The sequence below is a fragment of the Anopheles gambiae genome, chromosome 2 (genome assembly GCF_943734735.2).
Source record: "Anopheles gambiae chromosome 2, idAnoGambNW_F1_1, whole genome shotgun sequence".
Classification (NCBI taxonomy): Eukaryota; Metazoa; Arthropoda; class Insecta; order Diptera; family Culicidae; genus Anopheles; species Anopheles gambiae.
In genome coordinates this window covers 78,539,306-78,561,190 of record NC_064601.1, presented here as the reverse complement: position 1 = coordinate 78,561,190, position 21,885 = coordinate 78,539,306, and the positions used below count along the sequence as shown (strand labels likewise).

Here is a 21,885-nt window from a genome sequence, read left to right as displayed (position 1 = left end):
TGATTTCCAATTCAAATTAACACGCCCTTTCCTTTCTCAGCGGATGCCACGCACAAGACAAGTGTTGTACTTTTTTTCTCTCCCATCTGTCAGGGATAACATGACGAGGCGGTCGGACGTTGGTCAATAATCACCATTAAAAGATGGTACCCAAACCAACCGATCTACGTTCAACTTTCCCCCCCCCCCCCCCAACTTAGGATCTGTCACCGAAAAATGTGTACGAAAACCTTTTGACCTTAAAAACAAAGACAACAAAAAAATGGAAAGCGAAGGCAGCAAAGGAAGGCAGCACAAAAATTGCAATCACAGACACAGTCACGCACACGGCCAAACTTGCTGTTCTCATAAATATGCAACGAAAGTTCGCTTTGCAACACCGCAAATGCCGAGCCGAGGCGGGGAATCCTTTGCGCGCGCCCATCGTTCGAGACCGGTGGGCGGGCGTCCCTGTCGGCAACCTGATCGGCTGGGGCACACGCACACACACACACACATTCACAAAATAAGCATAATCACTTTGGCACTAGTCAACTTTCCGAGTGTGATTCCGGGAGCAGACGGTGCCGGGACGCGCACCCGGAGTGGCGGAATGCTGTTGACAGTTTATCCTTTACCCCGTTGTCGGGCGTAAACGTATACACTGACGGTTGATCTGTACGCCCCGTGGGAGACTTCTGCGAGAGCAGTAGCAGGATCGGGTGGGCCACGCACCAGATGGTCACGGTCTGTGTAATGAAGTCATCATTATTATTATGTGGGCTCGTGCTTGGGGCCTTGAGTCTGTTCCAAGCAGGCAATGAAAGCGAACAACGCTTCGTAGTAGTGCCCGCTGGAACGCTGGAGGAGGAAGCGAGGTAGCGACCTCATGTACTGTCACAAACACACATACACACACCCACCCACCCGAAATGGTAGCGTGAAAGTTTACCGCCTCTCTCCCAAAAATGAGCGGTGCGCGCGGGATGTAATGATTAATTTTGCCCGCAGCATTACTCGCCCGAAGGCGTACGGTTTTGCGTAAAATATCATTCGCCTATAAATATTATCCCGCGCTGCCATTGCTGAAGCTGAAAGGAGATGAAAAAGCTATTCCAGCGGAAGCAGCTGTGCACGCGATGGGAATGGCGCATGGAAATGTACGCCCTCGCCACTCCCCCTCGGCAGGAATACGATTCTACGATTCCTAAATTGCAAAAGTGTGATTCCGTCCGGGGACTTTTCGCGCGCGGGGCGAGTGAGTAACTTTTGGCAAGTTTGACTGCTTGCTACTCTGTCTCTACGGCACCCGCCAAAGCTCTTTATTAATGTGTTTGCGGCTGACGCGCTCGCCGTGTGGAAATACGCAAAAACCAGAGTAAGCAACAGTCATCAATCACTGGAAGACACCGCGTCGGTGATAAGAAAAGACGGTACAAACGCACCCTTAGCTGGTGGTGGCTTGACCACCGGTGTGCCAAATGCTGCTTTCCCTGCTTTCTGCTACGGTGAAGGTGAACCGAAAATCATCCCAATTTTAGCGCTAGCTCCAAAAGGGACAGCTCCAGATGATCCCGTTCTAGCGCGCCCTGCCTCGGAGCTAGTTAATTTTCACTTATCGTCGCCGAACATCGGCAAGGCCAAAATCATGATCAATTTGCGTGTTTATGACCGTCCGTCCACGGGCTATCGCCGTCATCATCATTGCCATGCTGGTGATGATGTACGAACGCAATAGTCCCGGACGGGATCAGCTGTAGTGAGAAAAAGAAAGAAAAAAAAAAAGTCCTACCACGCCTAGATCACGCTCGCCTGGATCCATCGGAGCATCGAGGACGTGAGCGGACAGGCGAAAGCGCAAATTTTGGGTCGATGTATTAAACCGAACTGACACCTGGGGCCCAACCGTTGAAAGGACACTGCCATCTACACCTGAACACCGACAGGACCGCAAGCTGCCGGGGTGGATGGAGCATTATCCGGTTCTTTAAGCGTTGATAGCGTTCCCGAACCCCGTGACCATTATCGTTTGCGCCCGGTGGTGCGTCACTCGTCCAATCATCATCCTCCCCCTACCCTGGGCTGCAGGTGGTAGTGTGTTGATGGGATGTTAATAAATTGTCCTTGCACCAAAAACCGTTTGGGTGTCGGTCGGTGTGGAAAGGACAGCGTGGGAAGACAGGCAGAAATGTAAACTTGTTTTTTTTTGTTTTGTGTGTCGTTGAGCCGATGCTTTGGACACGATTACCCGCGCAAAAGGCGTGGTACGGGAACGACGATTACAGACAAAAGGGAACGAAACGGCTATTTTGTTATAAACGAAAGTGACAGCAGGGCAGCTGCATCGGCAGGGAAGCAAAGATGGGAGGTGATAGGAAGTTGTTTGAGGGTTTTGATACACGGCAGCATCAAAGGATCCATCCGGATGCAGGTGGGCTGAGTGGATTTACGCTACGGCTACGGTGTGCTTCACATTGACCGGCGAAAAGTGCTGACTTTTCCTGCGAGTGTGCATGCTGCATTGCAATTCATATTTTTATGTGGCTTAGCGATGGCGCTCATTGTTGGCGCATCGGGCGTGCTAATCCTCGTAGTTGTCCCTTTTTTTCGCTTCACATCGCATTCCATCGTTCACGCAAGGCAAACCAGTACAGAATAATGTTTTGGGTGTAGTGTATGTCAATCGTTATTAATCGCAAATGGAAGCGTTTTCTAGAGTGTTATGTAAGATATGGGTTTGGAAAATAGATGATGCATTTATCAATTCATTGCGTAACGACATGTAGGACGTAAACCAATCCACCTTCATTTCCATTTATTTTAACCTTCTAAACATTTGTAATGCAGGCGCAGCTGCGATGGACTGTGCTGGGAGAGCTTTATGGTCCTGGTGTATCGTACAGCTGTGCCTAAACTGAGGAAACAGTAAACAGTAGGTTCTAGCATTTGTTGCACGTGTTTTGTATTCGCCAAGCCAACCCGGGACAGATGAGCTGAGAGGAAAGAAAGTACCAGTAAATAGTGCGAGCCACACAACTGTTGCCACATGTCTACCCCCTTCCACGGCGCACCAATGCTAAATATAAACGCATCTATGTAACATACTTTTCGAAGCTTTGCTTAAAAATCTTACTCGCTAATTGTAACAATTACTATCATCAACACAACAACATTTCCGGCTACCCTGCTTTCTTTATGCTTAAATTTTCTATCTCTCTCTCTCTTTTCCGCGTAATTTTTTTCATGATGCGCTTCGCTTTCATATCATTGGTCGCGGTTTTGCGCGAGTTGTAGTTTCTTTTTTTTTCTCTGTTTTGAGAGAGTCGATTAATGTTACGTCTTTTGCGCGGGTTCGAGTTGAAAAGTGTCGCATTATCCATTTTCGTTTTGCCTTTTCCTTTTTTGTTTTGGTTTAGTAACTCACTTTTATGCAAGTACGCAAAATATATCTATAAATAAAAAGGGATTCGAATTAAGCTCAACAGTGCATTTTACGTGCGGCACTGTACAGGTTGGGAAATTTTCCTTTCACCACTGAATATGGGGTATAGTTGAAAAGGAAAATGTTTCATCGTGCTGGAGAGCTTCATTATTACAGATGCTTTTAGTATGATCTGAGCATTGGTTTTTATCTTTGTACGTATTTTAAGAGGAATCGTGTAGAGAAAAATAATTGAAAGTGTCTTAGAAAAGCTTGCACAGTTTGAACTGAGCTTCATTCTAATCAAAATCAAATTGTATGAGAAACTCTAGCTAAGAATGTGAAACATTTTTAGTGTTCGTCCTAAACACACACGCCTTTTAATTCAATTTTTTGGCGCACCCGTTTTTGCAGCTGTCTAATACATAGCTTAACAGCATCTCCTCCTTGCGATCAAGTCTCGAATAGATCAAGTGAATCAAATAGTCACAGACCAACAAACTTAGTAGAGCTAAGGCTAGATGATATAACCTATCTGACTGTTGCACCTAATGTAATCAAATCAGTATATATAGAAAATATGCAAAAACCCTATGGTTCTCCGCATGAAAACTCTATTCTTAGTTGAAGTTAATTTAAATGAATTTGGGTTATCTGAAAATGAGTTTCTTCTTCTTCTTCTTTGGCTCAACCACCGTTGTCGATCAAGATCTGTCTCTACCACTGTTGGGTCAGTGCTATGGTTATCAGTGTCTTATTGATTACCCATAGTCAGTCCTACGTATAGGGTGGCACGGTCCTTACTGGAAATGTATGTTGTTAGACCTTGCGAGCTGACGACTGTACCACGGGACCGGTCGGGTCTGGGAAACGTGAGTTATCATTCAGTAGGAACGGTCCAAAAAGTACGTAATGTTACATGAGTTGAAGACGTTTAAATACTTGAAACGTCCCAGTGATTTGCAGAATGAAACTAATTCAATTGCAACCGAGCCAGAACGTCACAAAATAGCTTAAAACAATTCCCGCTGCCTTGCAAACAAATTGCTTCATCATCCCTCAAAAGGGCAAGCATACCGAAAAGCTACAAGCCATTTTACCATCTCGAACGCGTGTCGAAACTAATCCAGAACCAGAAGCATCGTCACCATTTTTGTCACAATTCTTGCCGGGCTCGCGTGTACGGGCGCGTGCGTCCAATCTTTGTGTTTGAGCTGTTTTTTGTTCTTTTCCCCTTTTTTGTGTGTTTGCGCTCCTATCCGTCTGCAGCTACTAAATTGATTGTGCTTTTGCGAGAAGGGTCTTGTTGCCCCCTTTTTGTTTTCTCGTTATTCCACCCCTGGAACCATTCCTAGCGCCATCAGAAAGTGATTATATTTGCACGGCACAAATTTCGGGGAACCATTACGTGGTTGGTGCTAGTGGAAACACCACACCACCTCCACCACCAGCACTGTCTCATCCTCCCGCAGAATGGATGAAATTGGACCTTTTCTTAGGTGTTTGAGTGTGTGTATGTGTTTTTTTTGGTTTCGGTCTCTGGCGTGGTGTGTCGGTAATCGTGACCCAACAACGTCCCTCAAACATCACTCCTTTCCACGCCGTGCTTTTGTCGCTGGAGTTGGGTAAACAGAAGAGAACCGCCTATGCATCTGTATTCGACACTGTATCGTTTTCTTTTCTTTTTTACTACCCTTTGCCTGCCTATCTTGACGAGCGAGTTTTAACCTGCCCGAGAGTGATGGGTTGTATGAAATTAGTCACGATGATATGCAGACGCTGGACGTGTACTAAAATAGCTGGTAAGAGAGAGATAGAGAGAGAGAGAGGGAGATAGAGAGAAAAAAGAACGAACTGCTCCGTCACTGTGGATTTTGAAGCATGTTTCTACCCAGACGTGGCGCTCTTGACGAGACATGCCGTCCATTAGCCGTATGGGCGTTTTGTTTTTGTGCATCCGGAGGTCGTTAAGTGTGCGGTGAGGTCGGTGTAACGCTTGCTACATCCATGCTAACCTAAAATTGGTCCGCGGGGGATGTGAAGTGAAGTTGGCCTGTTGATTCCATTACATTTTGCCGCTTCCGGCAAACCGAGCACAGCCCAAGGTGCGTTCCGATGTCCACCGGTTCTGTTTCTTTGCCGCAGACGGTTCAAATTCCCACAACGAGTATCCTGGAGGTCTTGAGCGATGGGGTGATGTTGTGGTTCAGAGTCATGCCAATGCCATGGCAGCGCCCACCACGGATGAAGTCAAAGCAGCTTGGCAGTTAGTGGGACCAGGGAGCAGCAGATCGGCATGCGGGATGCGGGCACATTGCATATCGGACCGAGGATAAATCGTTAAGGAATTTCATCGCCGCCAATCATCCGGTTGTACTCGGTGTAGTTTTTAATCATCTTCGCCCTATCGAGAGACTCTCGCATGAGACGTTCGTTTTCTTGGCGCACTGCAAAACAAAACAAAAAAGACGAAAGGAGAAGTGGAGAGAGACAAAACAGAGAGATTTTAAGTATGAGTATCTACTGGATGTACTGGGCAGGACGCAGTATGAAGGTATTGGAATGTATTAGTACTATCGCTTTACGTTCTACCGAAAACCTCCCCTAACAATGACGCAATACTCCACCGCGAGGAATTGTATCTGATGGTAAAGCCAACAGCAAGCAGCAAAACAAACAACACTTGAGAACAACCATTCTATTGTGCTTTTATCAGCTCACGGTACCGTTCTATCACGATAGCTCCCGTGGTGCGTTTTTTGTGTGTGAGTCTCTTCTTTCTTATCTGTACAACCCACCCAGCAAAGCACGCACAGCATTATTCTTATTTCACGGATGAAGGGATAGAAGATAAAGCGTCTGTAGAATGCGACCGGTGCTCTGGTATTTATCAGACTGTCGTTTTACCGACCCCAAACCATCCGGGCTCCGATTGACGCTTTCCCCGCGACGGTCGGGCGGATTTCCGATTGATGACATGAGATAAAATCTTTCCCCAGTTCCGGAATTTGTGGCTTGGGACCGGTGAGCACTGAGCGGTGAGTTGTTTGTTGTACTGAATAGTATGAATATCAATCTTATTTTCTTTTTTTTCTTTGCGTTTCGTTTTTTGTCGCCGTCTCTCTCAGCGGAACGGCGATTGGTATTGGGGCTACTTGCTTTACCATTATCAATACAAATCCAACGGCGAGAGCAATTTATTGATTTGCACTCCTTTGCTAATTTCATCGTTCTTTAGTTGTCTTTGGAATCAATTATGTTCTGTACGGTCGGCAAAGTGGTCGGTCGAGTGGGAATGATTAAATGGCTTATTAAAATCATAATTGATGAGCTTATTTATGTTCAACCGTTTAGTGTGTAGCATAAACAAGCTCATTAGCTCGTTTGGTAGGGAAATAAATGTTGCATGATTATCTTAAGCATGGCACAGAATGGGGAGATGTCTTTTAATTCGATGAATAGTTAATGAAACATTGAAATTGATCAATCAAGAAATAGAATCTGGATGTTAGACAAGAAGAATACATTGATTCGAAGTTGTTGATCTGTGTATGAGTAAAAAATAAACCCAAAGAGGTTAAAAAACAATCTGAAAAAGGATTGGTCCCGTTATAAAAACAATCAATTAATTATTTTTGTTCAAGTGTGCCAATATTTACTTCTAAATAGTTACTGTATATTGCGGTTAAAACTTATACTGTTCCATATAACATATGCGTGTTATAAAGCATGCCACATTTCCCACTGCAGAGAGGGCATTTGCCAGGATTAAACATCAAAAACAAAAATCATCTTTTGTCAAGGTTTTTCTTTGATGCATATGAAAAATTTAAAATATAAATGATAGAGAAACAGAATATTGCTACGAAGAACAATGTCAAACCAAAAAGGGGAAAATTCCGGGCATTTCAAAGAATGGTACCGTGGGAGAAAGACATAAATATAAACCCGTCAGAAATTAGAATATCAAACAGATTATAAACAGGACACGACTTGTCATCATTTTAGCTGGCCAAAATGAAGTTAGTGGAAACAGCATTGTGCCTAACACAGGAAACAGGATGCCTAACAAAAACACAGGGTGGCATATAGTTTTTAATTGCAAAAAGAATGTAACAACTAGGGAAGACATAACATTCGACAGACTATAGGAAAGATGGGAAGAAAAATGAGGCAGATAAATTTTTTACCCACCACCAAATAGAAACCAAATAGAAATCTAAACCGTATAAACCAATTAGCATATAAAGATAAAAAAATGAACCAAAACAAAAATAACAAAAGAATACCAAATGACAACGGTCAGGTCAAAATAAAGAATGGGTAAAACTTTGATTATATTTGAAATGTCAATTGCGGAGAATACCTCACTTGCCAAAAAAAAAAGAAAAAGAAGAACAAGAAGTTTTCGATACTTTTATCGAACTATGGTAAATTAAAAATATGAATATTTTATTGTTGATTTTGTAATATTTTTCTTATGTCTTATGTATCCAAACATTTCCGTTCGCTTGCCACATTGCACGGCATTTAACGGTGTTGGGGGCTGTTACGACGCTACCTTTAATATGACAAAGTTTAAATCTCGTTTTGATAAGAACATACTAAGTCAATATATAAAATGTATGTATATATAAAAATATGTTTTACAAAATCATCACGAGCCGCATTTTAGGTTCACGAGGGCCACATGTGGCCCGCGTGCCCTAGTTTGGACCCCTGGACTAAAGTTTTTCTTCCTACAAAAAAAAAATTGATATGATTTCTTGCTTTTTGCGGTCTAAGAGAAAAGTGGTTGGTGAGAGGAACAAAAAGGAAGATTATATTTAAACTCCTATATACACTATATTCACTATATACACTATACTAACTATATTATAATTTGTATTTCAGATGTTTTAATTCAATATTCATAAACATTAAGTTATAGGTTCACAAATATCCCCATAAAACTTTTCAAACAATCAAAAAATTATAATAACACTTATTTCGGTACAACTTCTATAAAATATGTAATAATAATGTTTTGGACGATTTTTAATTGTATAAGTTATCGCATAAGGCCTACATGTATCGAAGTGTTTTTAAAGTTATGCTATCGCTCTAAATTCGATTCTTTCGTAATAAGTCATGTGATAAAGGGTTTAATAATGGTTGAAAAAATATAAAAATAAGTGAAATAGCATTCCGCTCAAATAATATATTCACTCTTTTATCTATGCCTTCCAAATTTTCCGCAAATCGCGATAAATGACTGTCCAAATATGTAGTTATGGTAGGCGCTGTATATCCTCTTTTTACGCATAATATTATAAATATATAAGATTATTAAGGCAAAATATATCTAAATATATGTACATCTGGAGTGACAAGATAGTAGTTTTTAAAAATGATTGCATTGGATTTGCTTCTGAGTTTAATTTTATGATTTTCAAATAGATACGCTAAAATTTTGATGTTATGTTTGAAGTTAATTGTAGTTTGATTTAAACTTGCTATAACTTTAAAAGTGAACAAAACGAGAAAGGTAAAAGCTCAAAAGCCTCGTAAAAAATAAAACAACTACAACAACAACAACGAGTGAACAAAATCAGATTACGTCATAATTTTCCCTTTACAACACATGAAAGTTATATTAAAGGTATATTGACATGAGATGTTCAGATCAAATCTCTTGAATAAACAATTTCAACAACATTTAAAGAATGTTTGGATATAATACACAATTGGAAATCATTTTTACAAAATAATCCTAGAATTTGGTACTGAAATACCGTCGCTTAATATTCTTATAAAATCATAACTATTTTAACCTCAGTAAAAAGAATAAGAATTAACAAAATTTTATTATTATGTATAATGTATTTTCAAAAGTGAAATTTATCCGCTAATATGATAAGATAGATTGAAACAGTCTCTAGACCATGTAACGTTTAGCTAAATTATTTACTTCAAATTAATAAAAAAAACAACGGATTTATTAAAAAACGAAATAAAAAAGATTAAATTGATTTGTAAACGCGTTTGTTAAGTGATAATGATTTTTATGTTAAATTTTTGTCCACTTTATGAAAAACTATAATTACTTGTCTATATTCACAAATAACATATAAAAACAAATAAGTATTTCACAAAATAATTGAATAACATTTAGTAAATCCATTTGATATTTTTTCTACTTATCCTTGCCAGTGTCTGTTCTTCTCAATCGCCCAGTCCTTTTAATGCTTACCTGGAAAAAAGAAAAAAAAACACATTGCGTTTATTTCACTATCGAATTCGACGTCCTTCAAATGTAATGATCATTTTAATTGATTTTCTAATGAAAGCTCGCTTAACTAAACAATCACTTCAATTTGGTGTAAGAATGGTTCAGTTGAAACATTAAACTCACATAAAGATGTAATCAAAAGCATTAAATACAAAAACTTCCCTTCTGCAAGTATTTTTGCCGGAGAAATTAAGTGAAACCCCACGGCCTTCCTCCCCCCCTCCTCCCCCCCTCCTCCCCCCGAAGGGCAGCATAGGCACAATATTTAGACTTGGGGCAAAGCAAACCCCCACCGTCACGAAACAAAACGCCTAGGCAGGCACGTTGAAATAAAATTGATTTACGAGATGAAGAGGCCTCTTTCACGCTGTTGAAATCGGCCAGTCTTGTTGGGTCGCTTGGGCACAGTAAGATGGTAGTTTAATTTGAATTAAATCAGATTGCTTTCGGTGGGTTAATTTGCAGGCCCGGCGGAAGCACCGAACAATGTTGGTCGGTTTTCAAAGCTTCACGGTGCGGAGCAGCCCAAAACGGATAAACACACACTCACACATACACACACTCATACGCAAACGCAGGCATACAAACAGTACAGAAGAGTAAATAAAACGGCAGATGCCCACGCCCAAGGGTGGGTAAACCCGTTGTGGACCATTTCGGTTTCGGTTTCATCTTTGCCGGATCGAACCGGGTCTGGTCGACCCGTGGCTGCAGGCCGCATTTGCAGTGTGTCCAGCATTCTCCCTGCTTCCGACCCGGGATGGTATCGAAATTTAACGTTTTCGCAGGGAAACATGAAACAATGGAATTACATGGTATTACCATTGCTTGTTTTATGGGTTTGTTTCGTACGCTCCGTGTATGTGTGTGTGTGTGAGAGAGTGCGGTGCGTGCGTTGGAGCATCTTTTCGCATAAGTCTTTGCTTCTCTGCACTCGTGCTGCTGGCTCGTAAAATGTCAAAGACAGACGATGGTCTCGTTAGGTGGGAGGTTTTTTTTTTGTTGGAGTGTTTTTTTGTACATTGTTTTGTTTGAGGAGTGTTGAGTTGCGTGGAGCTTTGGTGACCAGGGATGGGCAGAAGAAGACCACTGGAATGGGAGCTAAACAGGCAAAGGCGGAGAAAAATCCTAACCAAATACCATCAGAGACAAAAACAAGTAGAGGGAAAAAAGATAAAGGTCGTTTTTAGCTAGAACGCTAGAGTATGGGGGAACATTCCGGTAGCCCTGTTTCGCTAACATTTTGTCAGCGAGTTCTCGCTCCAGCGTCTGATTATTTTATAATTCGCTGACGGAATTTACTGCCCCAAGCGACCTTGCAAATGTGTGTGGGTCTGTGTGTGTGTGCGTGTGTGTGGGGAGTGTTGGAAGGACAATATCCAGATTAACTACCGATGAAGCACCAACGAACTCAATTGGCTAGAAATAAATTGGAAGACACTTGGGTAGAGGTAAAGTTGTGTGAACTGGCAAGGTAAACGGTTCATTCAAAGCTACTTGGGAAAGGATCTTTCTTCTGTCAGCAAGAGGTTGCATACTTTTCTGGTTGGAGAGATATTGGAAAAAGTATTGCAAAATAGAAACAGAAACGCAACAAAAATAGAAATGTTAAGGACTAGCAAAATACCATGAAAATGAAAAAAACACGTTTACCTAGCAGCCCAAACCTTTAGAAAATGAAAAGACCTTTATTTGCGATCAATATTGTGTCCGTGCCGAAGCGAGAAGGGATGCCAAAGATGAGCTATCGTTCGGGTTTCCCAAACATCAAACGTAGACAGCAGGGATACGAAAATGTTTGAGTGGTTGAATCGCACAAAACAGCTCGTAAAAGTAGCACTAGTACCGGTGGTCAACTCGTTCAACACCAAATAAAAGTACGAGGCAATAAACCGAAAAAAATGTAATTGCCTGTAGTGGTTTCCGGTGCATCTGTCTGTTTCTTTTGCTTTGACGTCATACGGAAGTGTCTTGAAATGCCCCACAAACAAGAATAGTTTGTTAGAGTTACAAACTTATTTATATTGATAACTTTAATAATTGTTTTTATTGCATAGAAATATTCGTAATTTTTCGTGTTTAGTGCTTCTGTATCCTGTATCATTTGTACGCTCAATGAACCACCAGGCGCCTCCATTGTACAATTGAAATGGAATATTTTTATATATAACGAGTTTTTTTTCTCATGACGAGCAAATATAAATGCTCAACAAAAAACTCTCTTAACGAGTGAAATCTTGCATAAAGAGAAAATTACTTCGTGTTTAGGATACATTTTGTGGGAGGGTAATGTTAAAAATTTGTTAATGTTGATTATCTCAGACAAATGAGAGTTCAATACAAAGAATCTTTTAATATGTCACAATTTTATTGCCAGGAGGAGTGGTGTCGATGGATAATTGTGTGATGAAATAGGTATAATTAGGTATATTGACTTGAGTTTCTAATACGCTTTTCTGGATCTACTTATTACTACTATCAGCTGGAGGAGCTTCGTATGGCTTCATGTCAGGCTTCAGAAATGTCTAATAACGGAACACACTGGAACCGATCTGAAGCTTGTTTTCTAAAATAAAAGACTTAACCAATCGACCTCTTTTTCGAGAAAGTAGAAATGAAGTGACAAATAAATAGTAAACTACAAATATCTTCCTAAATATTAGTATTATAAAGACATAATTCATTGTTTCAGATGCGCATCAGCACATTGGTAGTACAGGAATCCATGATTTCACTTAATGCAAATCATTTGAAAAAGATAATGATTTTTTGTATAACGAGTAAGTCACTATAACGGACTAAACTCATTATGAGGCATTAAACCACTGTGAATAATATAACGTTAAATAGACTAAATTTTCTCTTAAAAAATCACTCCATAATAGTAATCAATTGGAATCGTTATAAATATGACCCATGTATAGTTTAACAATTGGTTTTAAAAAACCATGCAAAGTGGCTACATTTATTTCTAATTTTGATTTCATAAATCATTTAATATCAGTATACATAAATAGAGATATTTCCATGAAATGAAAAATAATACCAATATGTATAATTTTCGCAGCTTTTTGGGAGCTTTTGGGTTGACTTGAATTAAAATTAATGACTTGAATTAAAATAAATATTTTCAATATTTGGGTAAACCAAAAACATAATACCACAAAAACCCCTTACCTGTGCAATCAACACCTTTTTTGCTTCTTTCATGTTGATGTATCCATTAATCGAGCATAAAATGGTTCACACGCACGGACACTTTCATGGTCGAACAAGTTCGCTCATCGAACGAACTCATTCGAAGTGAAACCTAGTCAGGTCAATAAACGGCACCGTACACGATGCCACGCTTGCGCTCCCATGCTCCATTTCGGCGTGTTACTGTTTAAGGCCACTAGCGTTGAAAATGCCGTACTTAATGACAGTCCAGTTCTGATGGTGATGAACAAGGGTAGGTGAGTTTCCTTTTATTTCTTATTTTTGCTTGTGCGCAACGAGACAGGACGTTGAGGTGTTGTGTGTTGACATTCGGTACAACGCGTGGACGACTATTCATGCGACATTCTAATATGCAATTATCACCATTGCGTACGCGGATGTACTCGCTGTTGTGATAGTGGTTTACAACAAAACAAAGGGAAGACCAAAACACCAGGAATAGGCACTAACGAACGAAATAACGCTACACGACACTTCCGTATACTAGCTTTGCTTTTCTGCACTGACGAAGAGTAGATGGATTCGGTATCCAAAATGGAACCTAACTGACACACCTTATGACGTATTTCATTCACGGCCGTTGAAATGTTACAGTTTGCGTACATTTCTGCAGTGTGATATATGTGCGCTTCAGTTTTTGTTTTGTTTTATTATATAAAAAACGTACTACACGATGTCCACAATATCTTCAGTTGCTACGTTTGCATACACGGAATCTATATTATGGGTTATCTTTTTTTATGCGTTTACTTGTTAGTATATGTTATGTTTACTTCACTTTTTGATGGTTGGCTTTTGATTAAGTTTTGTTTGGTTTTGTTTGCATGTTTGTTTGTTTGTTTAACGTTTTTAGTGATTATTTTGTCCGTTTACTTTATGTTGCTTTATTGTTTGACGTGATGTACTTTAAGGTTAGATGTTGCGATACCGTCCACACTAGTAATATGCCTTTCCGGTAAGCATTCCGCCTCTCCTGCAGTATCCATCGTTCATGGTTATATTCGTATGCTATGCTTTTTAGTTTGCTTTATTAAAATGTATTTCCCAATAAATATGCTTTCTGCTTCCTTTTTATGGGCTTTTAGTTTCGCTTTCCCGTGTTTTAGTTTATCATGCTTGTCTTTTGTTTAGAGTTATGTTTTACGTGTTACGTGGTAGTGGTAGAGTTCTGTTTTCGCGTTCAGCGCGCTAGACGTTCCGATTAATATTGCACTAGATTAGATCCACTTATTGTTTCGTATATGTTAGATGCGATTGCTCCTCCATTGCGGTCGATACCGGCTACCGGCTGAATCGTGGCGTGGATCCCGTCCGATCGTCCCCGTGATCGCTTGGCACACTTTGCAGTCGTGTACGAGCCCGTGCTCGTCCATACTCTTCTCACAAAACCACTCACTCACGACCCAACGCGCACTTCGTGACGTCTTCCGTTTCTTCAAGCCGACACACACACTCTCTCCTTTTCTCTCTACTGGTAAGCTCCGTGGCATCTCCTGTTACTGCCGCTACTGTTCCTATGCACCGTGCTAGGCGCTGCCACCGCCAGTATCGGCACCTCTTGCTACGGTTTGTATCAGTGCTGCTCGAACCCGAGCGATGTTTGCCGGTAACCGCAGCCTCCATACCCGTTTCCGGCGTCCGATGAGATTGTTTCTAAAAAAATTTGGCCGTCCACGTGCGTAACGATGCTGTTGCGCCCGGGTCGTCCTTGGCACTTCGTTGGATATTGTTATGTTCGCGCTAAGTTCACCATGCTTGCCACCACGGAAGCTGTTCCCTCCTGCTGCTCCGTCCCCCTGCTCTACCTTACGATGGGCGGTAACGTCCTCGCTGGTGCTGTTGCTGTCGCTTCCGCTAGTTCCATTATGGCTAACCGCTACAACACTACGCCGGCGACGACGACGTCGCCCCAGGCGCTACTAACTGTGCTGCTCCACCAGACAGCTGATGGTGTCGGACGTAATTGCACCGCCACCACCGCCGGTGCCGCCGCCGCCGCCGCCACCACTGCCGCTGCCGCGTGCCTGCCAGCGGGACACGGGCGCATTCAGTGGGCGCGAGCGGCTAAAGTTGCCGCATCAATTGGCACCGTTGTAGTGTTTCGGCGAGTCCTTCGACACCATGTAGGTCGGGATGGCGTGGATCGGCGTGTCGCGTGCGAACGTGTACTGCGTCTTGGTTTGCGTGGACGTGCTGGAACCGCCGGAGCTGGTGTGGGTAAGCGTCACCAGCACCGCCAGCACGCTGAACAGGGCGAGCGCGAGGAAGACGGTCATCACGATACAGACGATGCGCTTGCGCTTCTTGGACGATTCCGTATCGTCGTCGAAGCTGCTGCCCGCCAGCTTCTTGTCGGCAAACTTTCGCCGGCCCTTGCGCGACGCACCGAGCGACTTCTGGCGGTTCATCTGGTACGTCTTCATGATCACGCCGTAGTTGATGTCCATGATGTCCATCGGGATGGGCGATATGTCCGTCGTCCGGCCGATGTCGTCCAGCATCAGGTTGGAGGACAGCTTGCGCGACGCCTTGTATATCTTGTCCGCTTCCTCCGGCGTGAAGGCCATGCTGTCCTTGCGGTACGGGCTGCCGGTCGCACTGATGATGGCCGGTGGCGGCGGCTCCAGATCGACGATGAAGCTCTTCGACTTTTTCGCTTTAAAGTTTTCCCGCGCATCCTGCCGCCCGTTCTTGTAGCGCAGCGAGTAGGACTTTTTCTGATCGAAGATGGGCGACTTCTGCGGCTTGAAGTCGTCCAGGAACGGCGGGTTCGGGCTGAGCAGGTGCGCGTTCGAGTGCTGGATGAGGGAGCGCCGAAAGCTGCCCCCTCCGCTCCCACCCACGTACGGCAGTGCCTGGTCGAGGCTGGTGGTGCTGTTCTTCTGGTTGTACTTCTTGCTGTTCTGCCGGCTGACAAAGTCCGAGAACGATTCGCCCTTCTTGTCCGTGCGGCTGTTGCTGCGCGACCGATAGATCTCGTTCTCCAGCGACGCGTTGGCCGAGCTGAACTTTTTCGCTTCGCGCGGGCTCCGGTCCACCACCTCCGCCGGGATGTCGTCGCCGAGCGAGTGAAACTTCACCGAGTCCCGCCGGAGAAAGGCCGCATTGCGCTTCTGCTGATCGTTGAACGAGCGATGCATATGGCAGTTGCGCCGGTTGGCACTCACGTTGGGCGAGTGCTGGCGGTAGCTGGCCGCGGCAGCAGCGGCCGCCGCTGCCACCGTCAGCTCCTCATCCTCGTCTTCGCCGCCACCGCTGCTGACGCCGCCGCCACTATCCTGCTTGACGAGGTACTCGCGCGGGTAGATATGCGTGTGCCGCACGCTACTGTGCCGGATGATCGGTGCGGCCACAATCTCGTCCGGGTTGGAGCCGCCGCTGTTGCTGCGCGAATGGAACGAGGTGGCTTTGCGCAGCTGATGCATCGAGGGCGAGTAGACGTGCAGCGTGTCCGAGCGGCGAAACTGCTTCCGCGCGATGCTCCACGGATCCTCCACCTTGAGCGAGGTCGGTGAGGCTTCGCTGCGAAAGAACACCTTCGGGTCGGGCGAGTGCTTCTGCATCGAGATCGGGGACAGCCGCTCGACCGGGCTGTGGTGCACGATCAGGCTGTTGTCGAGCATGATCGGACTGCTCCCACCCGTAGCACTCCCGCTGCCACCTTCGCGGCTTCCACCAACGGAAGATCCTCCACCGCCACCAGGGCCACCACCCCCACCAGGTCCACCGGCTCCACCGCTGCCCGGCGAGTAGTTGTCGATGCGCATCGAAACAGTGCGATCGGCCGACTTCAGCTTCGGCGGGCGCTTCTTGCTGATCTCCATCATGTCGAGGATGGCCGGGTCCTGGTGCGTGCTTGCCGACACCTTCGCCATGATCGCTGGCCTACGCTGCGCCCACGTCCCGCTCGCTGTCCGCGCCGGTGCGTTCTGGCCCCGGGGATACCTGCGTGTCGATGCTATTGCGGCCACTGGCTAGGCGCTGCTAGTACTGTGCGACAGTACTAGCGCGACCCGCGGATTACACGTGAAGAGGTGGCCGCCCTCGCAGCTAGACGGTTGCGCTTGCACTGGAGCGCCGACCCCGGTACGGAATGCGAACGGAAACGGCACGGAAAACGGCCGGCCGGATGGTACTCGGACAACACACACACAACACAACAGCAGCCTTGCACGCGTTAGCCTCGGACCACGGTGGAGCTCACGAGCGGATCGACTGTCTAGCGCACGGCAGCAGTGAAGCAGCAGCAGCAGCAGCCACGGTGACACGTGCACCAGTGCAACCCAGCCAACCTGTACCGTAGCCGCTCGGAGCGCAACAACATCGGAATACGACCGTGGCACCGGCGGGAGGGACACTCATTTGGGAGGGTTGGGCCGGGGCGCTTTGCTGCTCGCTCGCCCTACAGTATTACCAGCAGTGTCACAAACACGACTATCACTACGTATATGGGTATGATTATTGTCACCATGCGGAACCGATTCTCAGTCACCACGGGCCAGAAAACGGGAGGAGCTGGTGTCTCGTTTCAAGCTGCCGCTGCTGCACTAGGAGGCACGTCCGGGGAAGCGTTGAAGCGGTGAAATGGCTATGGCTCACTGTGCGACACTGTGGCACTGGATAAGGATTTATCGTAGGCTGAGTGATACAAGCATGTGCTATGTGTTGAGGTGTCTTAACGGAGGAAGGTAAATCAAAATGAAGCTTTCAACCTTAAAACACTGTGCGTGAATACTGGAAGCAAAGCGCTGGAAAAAAGTAAAAAGTAATTAACTTTCACTGGCGGCAATAAACTGCTTTTATTATTAGTCCGCAAGACGATGATGCTGATGCTGGTGTTGGGCGATCGAGGCGGGCAATGGAAGTAGCAAACTAACTTTTTTACTAAAGTTTTGCTTACACAAGTTCAGAAATTGGTAATGTACAAATCAAACTTCCTATCAACTTATGGTCTTATGAAGTGTTTTTTATGTGTTGTAAATAAATTGAAGGTAATTATTGAGCGTTTTACAGTATGTATGCCTTTAGATCTTAAGATACATCGAGAGATAGTAAGTATCTCATTATTAAACCATTTTTCAACAGGTAGGCACAAAAACAAGGCACCCGGAACCGACGGAATCGCAGCTGTACTGGTCAAGAATGAAGGTGCACAAACGAGATTCATCTAATTGTTGCCGAGGAGTGGGATAGCGAATCGATGCCTTGTGATTGGAATCTCGGCATTATCTATATACAAGAAAGGAGACAGGTTGGACGGCAAAAACTACAGGGGTATTACGGTGTTGAAAAACAAAATATTCTCCATGATCCAGCATGATCGGCTTGTCTCTCATGTTGAAAAGATAGCCGGAAACTATCTAAGGGGATTCCGAAATGCAAAATAAACCACTGACTAGATTTGCAACATATGAGAAGATGGCAGATGACAAAACACGTACCATTACTTCATTGATTCCAAAGCTGCCATGATAGTCAGGGTAAAGGTATACGACGCTATGAGCTCTTTTGGAATTCCGGGCAATAAGGCTAATCGCTCCGAGCAATAAGGCTAATCGATAAGGCTAGTTAGAATGACTATAACCAATGTCACTTGCCAGGTGAAGGGATGGAATCAATAGTCTGCACCAGGGAGATGGGCCGACCTGTCTCCTATTCAATTTGGTACTAGAGAGGGCCATGCAGGACTCGAGGTTAGAAACTTCGGCAAACATCTTCTATCATCAGGTCCTGGCATACACTGATGATAAAGACATCAATGGTCTGCTACTTTTCTATGTAGCAGAAGCCTACCAAGGGATCGATCATGCGCCAAAGAACCTCGGATTGCAGATAAGCGAAATCAAATTGATGGTGGCAACATCAGCGGACCTTCCAATAAATAATCAGAATCTACGTAGACATGACGTACAGATAGGTGAACGCACTTTTGGAGTCGTCCCAGAACTCACCTATCTTGGGTCAAAGCTACGACAATAGCATGGAAGCTGAGTTGCGCGCAAGGATGCTGGCTGCCAACCGGTCAGTCTGCAACCTGAGAAATCATTTCATATCTAAGAACCAGTCGCGACGGACGAAGCTGGGATTATATAGTACCTGTATAGTACCGGTACTCACATACGCCTCTGAGACATGAACACTCTCTAAACCTGATGAAACCTTCTTAGCCGCGTTCGAGAGGAAGAAACTCAGAAGGATACTTGGCCCCGTACGTGTGGAAGGACAATGGAGGAGCCTCACTGTCGTGCAGCGTATCAACGTATCGCCAGGCTCCGGTGGGCTTGTACGCATGGAAACGAACAACCGAGCCGATAAAGTCTTTTTAGACCGTCCACAAGGACAGACGAGGCGTGGTAGGCCCAAATTGAGGTGGCAAGATGGTGTGGAGGCGTCCGCTATTAAGACCAGGATAACGGATTGGCAGATGAAAGCGCGATACCGTGAGCGGTTTCAGACACTCCTGAGACAAGCCAAGACCGCCAAGCGGTTCTAGCGCCGAGTAAGTAAGTAAGTAATCCTTGTGCTCTTCTGTTACTGCTTAAAGTGTTTGCCATCGAGCAATATTTAATCTATACTGAACACAGGTGTTTAACAGCTACATATTGCAGACAATTAAATTACAACGGGCTACATTTTTGCTTGCCTTATCAAACTGTGACACATGAATTTGTCTGGCTCGCCAAATAATAAGAGCTAGGTATTGTTGTAGGAGTGATCGATTTGTGATAATCAATCATCGCTACAGCCAGCACGAGAAAGAGTGTGAACACAATTCTAAGTCTGTGGAATTTTCGATAATGAGGGTATTATATGATCATAAATCAATCGTTAAACATATAAATTGAATAACTTGTTTCAATGGTAGTTTTACCAACTCAATTGTCTGGTGTTGCAAAAAGACGTTCTCTAACGATTGCATCGAAGAAGAATGCTTAATGCAATTGTCGTTTGTACAAATACTGAGTTTTTAGTAGCATTCGTGTATAATACAGTTTATGATCCATTTTATGGTAAAAATTAAACAAGCTACAATTTCAGCAACTATTTCAGCAACTAAAAATTAAACAACTACAATGTCATAGGATTTTTTTTCCATACCCAACGTTAAACATTAATAAAGCCAAGAAAGGACTGATGGAACTAAAAAAACATAATTTTGGGGCATGTTCGCGTTGCTTTAAATAAACCGGAACACCGTAAAGTGCACATGCACAAACACATGTCTTCATAAAGGAAACGAATTTCTGTTTAAGGGTAAAAGCATGATGTTGCATAAATCAACACACGATGGAAGCAGAATGCACTCGATCGACCGGCAAAATGGAACGGAAACAGAAACGGACGAACCAGAAAGACTCCGGAAAAAATGGTGAACCAACAGGATGCGCAGCAAACCAAAACGCTAGCTTTTTAACGTCCCGGCTGGAGCTGGCTGCACTGTCATGGAATGGATTATCTTACTCGGTTGCCTGGCATGCTGGCACTTTTACTGCTCCGTTTTCTTTTCCTTCATTTGCTGCTGTCACATCGTAAAGATTACCGTAGCACGAGGCGCTTTCTATGACAAGTCCTTATCGATAAAATGTGGGATTTACCATTTCATCACGGTATATGATATGATAGAGCCCGTATTTAGCATTTCCCATCCCCTACCCACGCGTGGAAGGTAGTGCAGTGGTTGCAAATGGTCCGCAAAGACGCTTTGGGGAAGACATAATTTATGAATATGATTCTGAGGGAGGGTGATGCTTTTGCACGAGTTGTTGTCCCCATAAGACCATTAGCAATCGGGTAAGGTTATAAAATGAATAAAAAGAATGGCAAGCGGTCGTAAATCGAGCTTAAGACGGTTGATTAGTGTGTAGAGTTGATTGCAGTATTTCGTGAAAACCCTCAAATTGTGGCCTATTTTATTCATTTTCTGGACGGTTCAGTGAAAAAATCATTAAAATAATTGAGGATTTACGGACGTCTTATAACTAGCCAATCATTCATACACCTCAACGAACGTGATACCTTCTCTTGCGTCACAGCATTTATGATAAAAGAAGAAACAGACATGTTGGCTTATACACAGAGCTACCATCACATTGCACGTGCAGTCTTTTCAATAAGTAATGGACTATACCGGGCACATATTAATGCAAGATCCTTGCCAGCTGCAGTGTGTATGTGAGTGCAGTCGAGGTTAAGATCTTTGACAATGCAGTAACGTAACGTTTGGTATTTCGCTATCCCCAACGCTTGTGGGTTACAACCTTACCGTGCATCGTTTCATACCCAGAGAGCCAGAGAGAAGGAGAGAGAGAGAGAGAGAGAGTGTTTGTAGTGTGCAATCAGACAGCCACCGAATTACCGAAGCCCGAACGACGGGGCGCCCGTGTGGTCTGTGGCATCGGTGGTTTTCCTCCCCCGAGGGTGGCACCAAACACCACGTTCTTGCCAGTGCCACTTTTATGCCCAAGCGTAAAGAAACAATGAAACAGTTTGCAGCACGACAATGACGAGCCGGAGCTCGTTTATTGATATTACGTAAACCGCATAGTTCACCTAAATTCAATTTTGAGGCTGATAAAGTTCAACAAAAGCTATTTCCCTCTAGTCACACGGCAACGGGGGCTGCCCGTGCTTGCAGAGCGGGCGGACCGAAAGCGGAACCGTACACGTACCACCAAGGCGAGCTGCATAGTTTCGGCTACCGTGCATGGCAAAGGAGGAGTGGCGTATCGTTGGAGGCTATAAAACTGAACGAGCAGCCTCCTTGTGCTGCAACCAGGTCGCGAACATTCGCTCGGAGACATCGTGCACACGCTTTCTTTGGCGGTAAGGAAAGCATTGTGCGTTAGGGGCCTTGTGTTTGTTCAGGGAAGGGAAGCTTTGCGTTGGCGAACAATCTGTTACTCGGCACTTGTTGGCTTCTGATGCTCGGAATCGATAGCACCATGTGGTTGGTACATTGTAATGCGGGATAAAAGGTTGTGTGAAATATTGTTTG

General features: G+C 44.2%; 1 protein-coding gene across 8 annotated transcripts in view; it reads right to left on the bottom strand.

Moving 5' to 3' along the window:
* Positions 1-2,175: 2,175 nt before the first annotated feature.
* LOC5667262 (uncharacterized) overlaps positions 2,176-21,885 on the bottom strand; it is a 98,628-nt gene continuing 78,918 nt past the window's right edge. For 4 of the 8 annotated variants that reach the window (XM_061650744.1, XM_061650746.1, XM_061650748.1 and 1 more), the window contains one exon: positions 2,176-5,847. In XM_061650744.1, the coding sequence (XP_061506728.1) occupies positions 5,741-5,847 (107 nt within the window). In that variant the 3' untranslated portion in view covers positions 2,176-5,740. Of the gene's footprint in view, positions 5,848-7,771; positions 9,633-12,848; positions 17,639-21,885 lie in introns of those variants that run through there. The other 4 variants (XM_061650750.1, XM_061650749.1, XM_061650751.1 and 1 more) reach the window with 3 other exon arrangements.